The sequence below is a fragment of the Crassostrea angulata genome, chromosome 4 (assembly GCF_025612915.1).
Source record: "Crassostrea angulata isolate pt1a10 chromosome 4, ASM2561291v2, whole genome shotgun sequence".
Lineage (NCBI taxonomy): Eukaryota > Metazoa > Mollusca > Bivalvia > Ostreida > Ostreidae > Magallana > Magallana angulata.
The window spans coordinates 34,283,621-34,296,049 of record NC_069114.1 but is presented as its reverse complement, the minus strand read 5'-3'; the positions used below and the strand labels follow the sequence as shown (position 1 = coordinate 34,296,049).

The 12,429-nt window shown below is 32.7% G+C and overlaps 1 protein-coding gene and 1 long non-coding RNA gene across 2 annotated transcripts; one reads left to right on the top strand and one right to left on the bottom strand.

Moving 5' to 3' along the window:
- Window positions 1–251: 251 nt before the first annotated feature.
- LOC128181001 (uncharacterized) lies at window positions 252–5,716 on the bottom strand. Its single transcript, XM_052849235.1, has 3 exons — window positions 4,989–5,716; window positions 3,240–3,279; window positions 252–882 (listed from the first exon to the last, which is right to left on the bottom strand). The coding sequence occupies exons 1-3, from the start codon at window positions 5,334–5,336 to the stop codon at window positions 440–442; spliced, it is 831 nt and encodes a 276-aa protein (XP_052705195.1). The 5' UTR covers window positions 5,337–5,716; the 3' UTR covers window positions 252–439.
- Window positions 1,795–2,953, top strand: LOC128181002 (uncharacterized). Its single transcript, XR_008243272.1, has 3 exons — window positions 1,795–2,139; window positions 2,313–2,438; window positions 2,855–2,953. It is a non-coding gene; the product is annotated as an uncharacterized LOC128181002 (long non-coding RNA).
- Window positions 5,717–12,429: the final 6,713 nt, after the last annotated feature.

The window sequence follows — 12,429 nt, the reverse complement described above, 5'->3', positions numbered from 1 at the left end:
TGCAGGTTATGTATTTTTTCTGCAATGTCGCCACATTCCAACCCCGCACGAATCACCAAAAAAAAAGCATTTTAATTGTTTAAATAATAATTGACAGCAATGTTGATGCAATGTGAATTTTCTTATGTAAAATTTCTACATATTTTGCACAAAATCTCTTCATATTAAATTCTGAAATCAGCGCCTATAACAATGTCCCAGTGTACAAAAAAATGTGTGATAGTAGTGCATGTAAAAAAATGTTTTGTATGCATAGTGTAATTTTCTTTATTATCATAACACAAAATTTCAATATTAATATGATTACAAAACACTATACTAGTAACCAATTTCTCTAGATGGTTAAAAATTTTTTAATATATATAATATAAGAAATTGGTAGAGAAAACAATCGAATATATCGCAAACATATTAGATTTCCGTTGAGTTTCCAAACTTCTCACAGCATAAGTATTCCGAAGAAATTCGCGTAAGGGGTGTTATCTATAAAACTATGGTCACTGACAGATACTGAGATCTGATGTCCCTTGTAGAACTTCGATATTCCACACAGATAGCCCGTATGTCGCTTTTCCGAGAATGGAGACCCGCCATACTTACCCATCAAAACAAATGTGAACCGAGAAATTACGGGTAGGAAGCTAGTGATGTTGTAGTAGATCTGTGGAACTTTAGTGACGGTTCTAAAATCAAAGACGACGGCGGCATAAACAAAATAGTGTCCAGTTTTTTCAATGACAAGTTTGTTCTGATCTACGATTGGTAATTTTGAAAAGGCGGATCCAGTTTCTTCGGTAGCCGTCCAGTGCAACTGAGTCCGGTACCAATCTTTCAGATACAAGTGTGCTGAATTTGGCCTTTCTCTCCACCAAGAAAAAGAATCTGATAAAAGAAATGCTTTACAATTATTTTGGTTAAAAACTTTAGAAAAACATTGGGTTTTGTAATTATACAATTTTGAACTATTGTGCCAAAGTGACTGCTTCATATTTAAAGTTGTAAAGAATCATATATCATTGATTAAGGGCAGATTTTCATTCATAAAACCTGAAATGTAGTTGGTATGATACATGTATACTGTTTTGACCCAACATGCAGTAAATACTATACTAAAATGTTGCTTAAGTAGGCCAATTTCCCTGTTTCTAATATTGAATGTCTAGAAATAAATTATCATTTCACCGCAGTCATATATGGTTAGTACATGTATTTTAACGAGATATATTTACATTTTCCAGTGTCTTTGTCTGTGATAACACTACGTATCGATTCTGTACTATAAAACCCATGGAACCATTTTAACAAGACCTTGGACTTTTGGTTGGACGTAGCTATCTATTTCCTGCGTCAAAACATGTTAAAATTGACGCGGTTTCAAGCGAAATGTACACCAATTGTGTCGTCTTAGCACAACAGCTAGACAAATCTTGTTGATTTCAAAGAGCAATGGCCGAGTGGCCTACAATTAAATAGACAGGCCTAGGTCACATTGCTGTTTGACACAACTATCCAAAGTCCAATTGCAAGCTCTTGTTAAAATGGTTCTAACTTCAGATGACGCCAAATTGAGGCGCCAGCGGGGTTTGCTTACTTATAATTAAATATTTAATCGTACGGTGGCTTAAAGCTATAAAAATATAGGTAACAAGGAATCATTCTTTGAATATTAGAGGTGATAATTTCGGTCGGGGCGTGATCAAATCTATCTGAAACCCTTCGGACTTTATTGGATTGATCACGCACGGACCAAAATTATCACCTCATAATACTCAAGAATGATTCCTTATTCCTTAAGGTGGAAGGCTACATCGTCACAAACATGTCTGACTTCCGTTCGAAACGCCATTGTGTTCCGGATTGATAACATTATGTCGTGGTACAAAATAGCTATACACCGTTTAATTGAACTCTTCTAACTAAGGAGACGAGATAGGACTGGAATCACCAAAACGCTTAGAAAATATGTCAATTTTCTTCCTGTTTAAAGCTTTTAACTAACATTGATTATCAGCTGTTTTGTACGGAAAACGTGGACTCTAAATAATATACCGTTTCCCTGCTCTGCTGCTATTGGCAATACATTTTTGTCATGTCATCTGCAACAGACGATCATACATATGTGGCGGATTATCGATATAGGTAAGCAGATGTCAAATTTTCATTTAAAGTATATATGTATGAATAATATAAAACGAAAGTACCGTAGTACGATCTCTTGAATTGATCCTAACTTCCCAAATTAAAAAAAAAATTGCAGTAAAAGACTTTCACTGAAACTTTGACATTAAACTAATGTATTTTGATTTAAATAGATACAGCTAGGTAGCATTAGCAGTGGAAGCCCGGATTTGCAAGCAAAATGAGGGAAAGACAGGATTCTGAAAAGGAGCATGTTTTTCATTTCCACACATGCATGTGTATCACTATGGACATCTAATGTATGTATTAATATGCGTATGGTTGTTGTTTATAATTGCTATTGTATATAAAAAAGTAAAAGGCAATTTATAATATAATTAACTACTAATATTTTGTTCTGAAGAGTTAAATATATATAATGCATTCATCAATAATATATTTTTTCAGCTTCAAACATTATCATAAGCACTACTTATCTTATATCTACATATTTAGCATAGACTTGTTCTTTTTTTAATTTTTCTTCGTGATTTTTGTTAATTAAAAAATTGATCCCAAGATATTTGAGACCATTTAAAATAAAGAAAGACAACTCTTAAACAGGATCTTTCATACCAAGATTTTTGCAATAATTAAGTATTTCCTTTAATTTTTCAATTTCATTCAATTTCTTTTCTTTATCCCATTCACCAACGAATATTGTTTATATTTTCAGGTTTTTGTGGGATTTTGTCCAGCAGTTTGCCTTAACAGAATTTTTTTATATTTTAGTTTCATATTTATGTGGATTCCAATAAAAATCATACAAACTTCATTCATGATTTTTTTGTTTTTCATTTCTAAACTTAATAACATTTCACTTTCATATGAATTTTAAAACAGAAATGTTTGAAAATTTGATAAATAAGGGGTTATCTGGAACCAGACTGATATTTTAAAAATTCTCTAGAAAATAGTGTATTGTATTTTGAGGTATATTATTGTTGAATACTGTGCGTAGTATTGGTAACAAATGCATGCAACAAAAATCTCCTACACTTATTTGGTGTAGAGATCCACCTTAAATTAAATACATGTAAATTCGTACAGCTAAAATATACCTTTGTCGATCGGTTTTTCACTATCACCTATTTTCAAAACCTGAAAAATAACACTTAGAAATAAAAAAAAGTTTTAGAAAATAATCAAATCATTAAATGATATTTCATTGTTTGAAAAATTAAATAATTATTAAATAAATGTTAATATCATGCTTTCAAACTTCGAAGACTTTTATTATCAAAACCGATTTGGTTTGACTTTTCCTATAGCGTCACGATCATTTCTGTCAGCTACGTCATGCATAAATTATACACGCCGCCGGTGTGAAAACTATATGATTGGTAAACTCCTATTTTTAGGCCGAGTTATCAGTATACGCTTATGCAATGCCAGAGCTGAAGGATTTCTCAGAACATGCAGTTTATTTCCCCCCAATATTATTCATTCAATATCGACTATCCCGTATGTTTAAATTCTGTGCTAAACTCTCTCTCTCTCTCTCTCTCTCTCTCTCTCTCTCTCTCTCTCTCTCTCTCTCTCTCTCTCTCTGTGTGTGTAAACGGGCGTTAAACCATAGCCTCAAGCTACGGTCCAGAGTACGGCGTTATAAAAAATATAATATTTAAAAGTTGCATGTGCTAAGCGTTCATTTCATGTAAATACCGTAAATGTATAATGCACATGTATTACCTACTAACTGACTAACTTGCCAGTCAAAGTGATAGGTATGAATTCCTCGATTTCTACACCTTTCGATCAGCAATCGACAGTCAATAAAAGTATTGAACGATGGTGTGAAAGAACGAGACGGAAGTGGAGAGTGCAAGGAGGTTTGTACATGTGCGTCTTCATTAGGCAAGTGTCCTATTCGGTTTCTCTTCTGTTGCCCTATCACTTTCGGTGTACATATATATACTAAAATATCCACAAACCATTTACTGCAGATTTCTTTATTTTACCTGTCTCTGAACCCCCGATCACCCGCTCCATACATGAACACTGGTTTGTTTATATACATAAAAAATACAGTTCTTGATCCGCTTTCCGAGTACGGTTAAAGGTTGTTTAATAGGAGAACGTTTGGGGCGGGTAAAGCTACAATTATTAACAGTAGTAAACTAAATGAAGAATTATTTAAATGGATTATTTGCACAAAATGTGGTATGGTATGATGTAAATATTTTTAAAAAATAGTGTTATTTTTATACGCGGCAAATTGCCGTAAAGTTTTTTTGTACATGTAAGTATTGTATGCACTGTAGCTTTATATTTTCTAACCCAAAATTTATACACAGAGCTACAGCTATATATGTTATGTACCGTATGAATTGTTTTATCACAAGTGTACACTTTCGAAAAATAGCCCAATTTCGACAGTCACGAGTACCCATGTGAATTTTTCATTCTCTGATATGTTGTTGTTCTGTCCGTGCATAATTTAGTCTTAGTTAACCAGCAGCCAATCAGCGGTAAGCTGAATCCACCAATAAAAAAACTGTGGTTAAGGTGCGGGTATTGTTTATGTATGACGTAGCTGAAAAAGTTGAACGCGACGCGATCGGAAAAGTCAAACCAAATCGGTTTTAGTAATAAACATCAAACTACAAAAACTGACTTCGAATAGTTTATACTCAAAATAAATCCACACCAACTTTGTTATCCGATTTTTAAAAAATGCAGTGTCTAAAATGAAATATATAAATGTTATACAGAACATAATTTTCTTGACAAAATTCTTGACAAAACTTTCTATAAAAGTCTACTTTTATACACCAGTTAATTTTACTTCCGATTTCGTATGTGACTACCTTTCGTGCAAGGCTTGCTAGGCTTCCATCTTCCAAACAGCACATCCGTGACCCATTTTTTGAAATCAATATTTGATTGTACAGGGTTTCTTCAGCTGAAATGTTTTCCCCTAAATATCCACACTTTACACAGAGAGTATTATCCGACACCGATATAAAGTCAGAGAAATAATTCTTTGCCAGCTGACCATTGGCGTGTGCACCTAATTCTTCTGTTGCATTGCCATCATCCTTCCTAATGTCGTAGAAATATTGCAAAACGAGAAGCACACTGAAAAGTATTGCATTAATTCCAATTGAACTGCATAATGCTCGCCTCGTATTCAAAAAGCATGTTTCGTGCGCCATAGCCGCATTTCTACTAAAATACAAAGTACTTTACATGCCTACACAATGCAGTGGCTAAAAATAGACTAATCAATTAGGTGTTATTGAATTTATCAAACGATGATTGGTTTTATTAGCTGTTTATTTTTTAAACACAATTAACAATCATCGCCTACTTTCGTTTTTGAAAGGTTTATTTTTTTTAATATTGATGTTCTGCTTTCGATATTGTTTTTCGATAATCTAGTTTACAGAGATTTAAGTAAAGTTAAAAAAATATAAAAAAAAAACCTCACTAAATATCATATAATTACTTTACAAAAACAATTAACTTGATAAGATTTTCCTGATTAATGTGTCAAAAACTTGTCATATTTTCATGATCTTTTTCTCAAGAATCACCTTCATAATTTCCGGATGTGTATCTAATGGGAGTCACGAAGTGTAGATGAGTCGTTGGTTAAAAACGAAACTTAATGTTTTGATAATTTGTATTTATTTTTCATTCATTAAATAATAAAGAAAATAGCTTAATCTAATTCAAAATAAATTGTATTTTTTTATACTATTCCGTCTTCCGTTCCGGATCAACTTTAACATTGAACAACTGACAAAACTAGAAAAAAATCATTTTATTGTGTCAGCCAAATGAAAAAAAGAGTAATGAAACTACGTGAATAGTTGAAAAAAACATTAATGAGCTGTTTTATTTGGATATGAATTTTAAAATATGAATTTATATGAATCGAAAATATATGACTACGGCGTTCAGTGCAGACATCCATTGTTTTCGTTTTCGTTTTTCCCATTTTCGTTCTCCGGGAAAAAATAGATGACGTGTCAATGAAGACATCTTGATTTTTCCCTTCAATCAATTTTAATGGAACTTACTTGATATGTGACTATGTTTGTTTTCGTTAAAAAACTTCAAAATGACGTAAACAATAACTTGGTGCAGACTTGAACAATTTATTGGAAATTTATCAAAATCTCTACGTGAGAGTGTTAATTAAATCGAAATTCACGTGGTTGTCTGATTCTAACCAGATTGCCTCTTTATAAGCAATCAATTACATCACCCCTGCAAATGTGTTCGGAATGTTTTCTTTATCGTTGCTAAGTATGCAATAAATCCAGAGGTGCTCAAATGAAAGTTCACGAGACTACACCGAGATTAGTTCAGTACAAGTGAAATTTCGAGCGGAAGTGTAAGTGTTCGGATAATAATCTCAAAACACGTAAGAACTGGAAGTTTTTCACATCATATCATACTTTGTTTTATGTTAAACACGGAAATCTATTAAGATGTATGTCTTATTCCATAATCTAACAGTTATTTAGATTAAACGATGGTACTCAGAACAGAGTTATCGTTCGTGTTCAACCACTCTATGTCTTATTCCATAATCTAACAGTTATTTAGATTAAACGATGGTACTCAGAACAGAGTTATCGTTCGTATTCAACCACTCTACACGTGATTGAAAATATAAACATAGTACAAATATAAAATAAAGTTCAGCTAATTATAAATGGTCCATGGGCAGTGGGCGTATGGGAGTGTTTTGGGGTTTTTACAACAATACTGATATAGATGAGCGAGTAAATTGCGCGAATCTAGAAAGTCAGGAGGTTCCGAAACCCCCCCCCCCCCCTCCCTTTTTTCTGAAAAATTCAATTTGATAGAATTTTCAAAGTAAAGTTAATGATAGTAGACATCGAAACCTCACCCATCCCCAAAACCCCCGGCAAACAATATCTCAGTCCCCCACCCGAAAAAAATTCTATACCTGCGCATGAGAGCAATTCAGCTAAATTGCCGAAAATTATGTTTTGTCTTATGGATATCATCACATTTTAAGGTGATTTGGATAAGTTCTTACATCAAAATACGCACATATATTATCAATATCACGACAGAAAACGCGCATGATACAAATGGCGGAAAAACATTAAAAATACCCTTATAAATTCTTTTACATCATTTACGTTGTGAAGTCTGTTTAAAGTTAAGTTCGGGAAAAATTTAGTTCTCAATCATTTTCCTTATCATATTGTTCAAGATATAGTTTGTCATGTTTTTTTTTTGTCCTAAACATAAAAAAATCTGTAAATAAAGTAATTAATTTTCAAATCAATGCTATTTAGATACCGTGGTAATTATCCCAGGAAGATAACATTATTTATACTTCCTCGTGTGGGTACTTCCTTATTCAAAATAAAACTTTGCAATGGTGATTAAAATGATGCCTTTTAAGGTGGCTCTATACACCACTTTTTGATGAGGCAGTACGCAAAAAAGTAAATCTGGAAGCAATTCCGGTACTATCTAATTTAAACTGAGGCGAATTGTATAGGGGCCGCTCTTTTGAAAAATTTGTTAAATGAATAGATTTAATTTGATAATTGGAAAATTCATTACTTACAAGTAAAGTGGTGTGTGACACCTCCACGTTGTGTGGTATTATTCATCGAAATAAAAAAAATCTTATAGCGTAGCGCAATGGGTTAGTGGGTTCACTGAGGTCTTGAGTTCGAATCAGGTGGAGAACAATAAAAATTTTAACTTTCCAAAATTTTCTAAAACGTATTTTTGGTTGAATTCTGTGAAAGAAAATTCTAAACCGGTGAAAGTATTTCAATTATGATATACTTTAATCCACATTAATATTGACAGATGTTCCTTACCTACTCAAGGGGATGGGAGGGTGGCTTTGAATTTCTCTCAGGTTGGGATACATAAATTCCATAAGTCAATTTTCCCCTTTATTTATTTGACTTAGTTTTGCATTAAAGCGAATAATTATATTCACTTATACAGGCCTATAATGAAATATGTATGTATTTATCATTCCAACATCATTTTAGGAAATTTTCTTCAACTCAAAAATGAAAAGTCCCCAATGTGTTTGCCCCTTGGGACTTAGGAACGATAACCCTTACCTGAGGAACTTTAATACCAATTAAAATTAAAAATATTTTTTGTGTTTATTTGCAATGATTTTACATTCAATTTTTTACGTCACATTTATTAAAATACATTTTCTTATAACATCAAGCACTTCTTTCAGATGATTTGTCAACAAAGTAAGAAATTATGAAAAATAATGTTTTGGAGAAATAATAAAAAAAAAATGCAATAACATTTTTAAATATAAAGAAGTGTTATATTTTTTGGGGGTGTCCGAAGGAAATATTCATCATATGACAAAAAAAATTCTCTCAATTTTTTAATTGTCTTTTTAAAAATTATTTTACAAAAAAACGAAAAAACATTTAAAAAATCCTTGAAAATACCTATAGTATCCTTATCATCATTTTAATATTTGATAAGTATATGTTTTGTGGTTTTCTATTGAAAATTGGAATAAACTGTGGGTGTATAGAGCCACCTTAACGTCTTTAATTCTGTAGTTTTAAAGAAGGTGTGTCAAGTACGTTATCAATTACTATTAAGTAATAAATATCATTTATTATTAAGTAATAAATATAATGCATCCCCTTTTCCATCGGACACCCTTTATAAGCCCTCGACCAATATCAGCCCTTGGGCCTTGGTCCTGACACACCTTCATTAAAAAATACTGAATTAAAGACTTTTAAAAGTATTATTTAAATCTGAGAAAATTTACGTTACTTAAAAGGAACAGCCAAATCGTCTCTTTTTGAAATCTGAGGCCGACATCATCATGATTATTTCGTGCAGTCGGTCATTAGACGGGGTCACGTGACCCCATCTATTGATTTTCTGAACACATGAATTGAGTCTACGCGTAAGAAAATAGTGCAGAAAGTTTTCATGCATTTCAGTAAATATATATTATAAAAACACGCATTAAATCTTTTTAAGTCCTCTGTGTATAAACAAAATTCTATTTAGACAAGGATAGAATTCCTGGGTCCCCCGCTGGTCAATTATTATACTTACATAATTATATCTCTGATGTCTTCAGATGTTAATAAACTAGCAATATATTCGATGATGGGGCGGAGCGCGATATAACAGTATACAGATGGACAAACAGACGCACGTTTGTACTGAATTACAGACGGAAAGGAGTAAAACAATATGCCCCTTCCAGCTTGTCTTTGTGTGAGCATAAAACATTTGGTATAAATTTTATGAATATCTTAAAATTTGTAGGCATGAAAGCACTTTCAAGGTCAATTTTTGATATAATAATGAAGTAATTATTGTGGTCAAAGTCCCATAACTCCAACAAAAAGTATCATCCAAGGCTGATTTAGGAACTTGACCAAGGTATTAGTGGTATAAACATTTGGTATAAATTACAAAATTTGTAGGCATGAGAGCGCTTACAAGGTCAATTTTTTGATAAAACGGAGTCACTATTGTGGTCAAAGTCCCATAACTCCAACAAAACGTATCGACCAATGCTGATTTTCGAACTTGACCAAGGTATTAGTGGTATAAACATTTGTTACAAATTTAATGAAAATTCGTCAAAATTTGTAGGCATGAGAGCGCTTACAAAAAAGTGTGACGGACAGAAACACGGACGGACGCCCGGCATGTCTATGTCCCCGCTCCGAGTTGCGGCGGGGGACAAAAATAAACAAATAGTTTTATTGATCAAAATATTCTTGCTCGGGTTCAAATGTGAAATGAGTTACGTTACTGAATGCACAGCGCCGTTGACGATTCAGTTGGGTACGAGCTCATTATCGAAATTAAAGTTCCCAAACGCAATGTGCCATTTTTGAAAAGTTGTGAATTTTATTTTGACAATCTTTCACCTTAATACTACCAAACTTCATGCGCCAGCCGAAGTTAAAATCGGGACGGTTTATACACAGATGTTTTACAAATTAAATAGGTGTTTCATTGGCTTCCAGTCTACTTGCGGTATGACTTCTGTTCGTCTCTAAAGGAATTTTGTACAAAGAAAATAAAAACAAGTCTAAATTTGCCTTCTCGTTTGTTGGCTCTTTAGTTGATTAAATTGAATTTAAATTTTAAACAATGCACTGTAAGCAAAATCTATAATAGATTATACATTTTGGAAGACTTATACATCATATAATATATACAATCTTATTGATTGAACCAAGTCAAATGTAAATGTTCATGTTTTCCTACTTAGTTGGAATCAGGCTTGGGGTGAATTACATTGTAAAATAATGCATTACATTACCATTACTTCTTGAATTAGGGCATTAAATTACCATTACCATTACTTAATTTTCTTGAAGTAATGCATTACATTACCATTACATGAGTAAAGTAATGCATTACCATAACGTTGTGAAAAGTCAATAAGTTTTCAAAAAGTAATTTAAAAACCAAATAAAGAGTTTTTGTAAATATTTCATAAATAAAACATGCCTAAAAAAATTACAGGTTCATGTTCATGTTCACTATCAGGTTCAAATTTAATGACTTATACAAGATTGCTGTTGCACTTGTAGTTCTCAAAGTAAGGTTGGTCCCGTAACATTTACACGCTTATGGCGGAGTTGACAATCTCTGTTATTTATGTCTCTGATTTTCGGAGTATGATTTTTAATAAAAGGAACGGCTGTATCGTAATTCGTGTAGGTGATGCACGAGTTTACACAAAAAAAGTAGTAAGTGGCGAACGGATTTATTTTTACCTATTAATTTTGCATGAATCGCAAATGAAGAAAATCGTGTCAGATAAGTCGGTCTTAAAGCTGCTTGGTCCAATTTTTTCGTTATTACAGTATCAAAATTTTGTTCATACAAATCATTTATCTTAGAAAGTTATGGACTTTCTCCTATATTTACACCAGCAGAATCCATCTCCTTTCAAAGTTAGAAATATTCAAAGTAAATAAAAATAATTTTCTTTGGGCAAACGAAAAAACAAACCAAAATGCATCACGGGAATGTTTAGAAAAGGAAACCGCATGGTTTCGTCCCCCGAATGATTGGGGTTATTCAACCAGTCCTGCATCGACTGTAAAGAAAGCAGACTTTAGATATATTGGTGAACAAAACGAACACATGTTTATTTGAATTTGTCTGATCATTTGTCTGACCATTTCGACCTTTATTTAGAGCGATGTCAAATTCGTAATACAACCATACCCGTCTCGTCGTCAGGGGTGAAATTTAACATGAGGCGAAATAACGCGGTACCTTTTAATGTCGTTTGTTTTGTTAGCAAATTTTGTACGTATTCTTCGTCATTGAAATTTGGCTTAATTGACTGGGAAAACTACTGCAATGTCTATTATTATACATATACTAAGCATAGCCATCGTTTAAAAGCGTGCATAAAATTTGATATAAAATCGGACCAAGCAGCTTTAAAAATCAAAATGGCGACCGTGACAAATCTTTTTATTGTCAAAGTTCTTGGAATCTTATTGTAGAAAGAATATTTCTGACGTCAGGTGCCTGTGTTTGTTATCGGTATACAAATGTTCAATTTGTTTGTTAATTCAGCAGTTTTAGAGTTTTCGGGGTTTTCATAAAACTTTTATTACGCATACCGTCCGACTTGTGGATTTTCCCTTGGATTACAAAATTGAATAAATCTAATGATTAAAATTATCTACTTTGATAAAGTTGTTTGATTTTCCCGGTAAGTAGTAATTTTTAAAATTTGTCATTGGAGCTTATTTTACATAATATATTACATTGTGTCAATTTTCTACAATTATGAAGGCCGGGATCGAGTAAAATTTAGACAAAGTATCAGACAACTGCAAAAAAGGCCGAATTAACATAGATTTTAACAACTTATCCAAACTCATAAATTTTGGAAGCTTAATCGAGGAAATCCAGGACAATTACAAACTTTAAAGACCCCGTCTTTCAGTACTTTGATTTTTCTTAGGTCGCTGTACAAAGGTTTCGACTAATCGCTAAAAGGGGCGTGAAGATTTCAGTCCTGATGTACATGAACAGAATTTTTTTTGATTTGTTTAAAAGAAAGATTTAAATACAAACAACAAAATGCTTTCTTTGATAACTCGTGCCCGTTATGAAGGTAGCGATCATTGCAGAAAAATTAACATGAAACGCTGACGCAGGTTATGTATTTTTTCTGCAATGTCCCCACATTCCAACCCCGCACGGATCACCAAAGAAAGCATTTTATTGTTTAAATAATAAACATTAATG

Coding starts and splice junctions, on each gene's coding strand:
- LOC128181001 (XM_052849235.1), bottom strand. CDS start 5,336: ATGGCGCACGAAACATGCTTTTTGAATACGAGGCGAGCATTATGCAGT. Junction 3,280..4,988: donor TAGCAAGCCTTGCACGAAAG/GTAGTCACATAC, acceptor GTTATTTTTCAG/GTTTTGAAAATAGGTGATAG. Junction 883..3,239: donor TGAAAAACCGATCGACAAAG/GTATATTTTAGC, acceptor TTCTTTTATCAG/ATTCTTTTTCTTGGTGGAGA.